The following is a 472-nucleotide window of genomic DNA, read 5'->3' as shown; positions in this document are numbered from 1 at the left end:
TTGCTGCTGCTAGGGGGGAGCAGCAGCTGGTGGGCGATGATTTGCTGCTGCAGCAGCTGCTGCTCTTCCTCGTGAATGGAAGGCCATGCAGCCTGCTGCTGCTGCAAGCCTGCAGCAGCAGCAGCAGCAGCAGCAGCAGCAGCAGCAAGCGCGACGCGGCTGGTTCTTGCTGGAGCCCTGCCCTTGAGGAGGAACTGAAGCTGCTGCTGCTGCACGACGGTGCAGCAGCAGCAGCAGCAGCAGCAGACAGCAGCAGCAGCAGCAGCAGCAGCACGGATTGCTGCTGGACGGCTAGACAGCGGGAAGCTTTATTGGTTCGTATTATTGAAAATGTAGGAGCAGCAGCAGCAGCAGCAGCAGCAGCAGATGGAGACGAGGAGAATCTGCTGCTGCATGTGCGCGCAGCTGCAGCACCGCTGCAGCAGCAGCAGCAGCTGCTGGCAGCAAATGGGTTTCATGCTGCAGCAGCACG

At 61.0% G+C, this 472-nt stretch overlaps 1 protein-coding gene across 1 annotated transcript in view; it reads left to right on the top strand.

Annotated features, from left to right (window-relative positions):
• The window catches only part of EMH_0051230 (uncharacterized protein), a gene marked incomplete at both ends in the record, with an annotated part of 8,588 nt that extends 8,401 nt beyond the window's left edge, over window positions 1-187 (top strand). The window contains one exon of the mRNA XM_013496728.1: window positions 54-187. Coding sequence (XP_013352182.1) covers window positions 54-187 — 134 coding nt within the window. The remainder of the gene's footprint in view (window positions 1-53) is intronic.
• Between the last annotated feature and the right edge of the window lie 285 nt (window positions 188-472).

The sequence above is a fragment of the Eimeria mitis genome, genomic scaffold (genome assembly GCF_000499745.2).
Source record: "Eimeria mitis Houghton genomic scaffold, Emh_scaff2263, whole genome shotgun sequence".
NCBI lineage: Eukaryota > Apicomplexa > Conoidasida > Eucoccidiorida > Eimeriidae > Eimeria > Eimeria mitis.
Note: the sequence above shows the minus strand (reverse complement) of the source record. Positions and strands in the feature narration are given on the sequence as shown.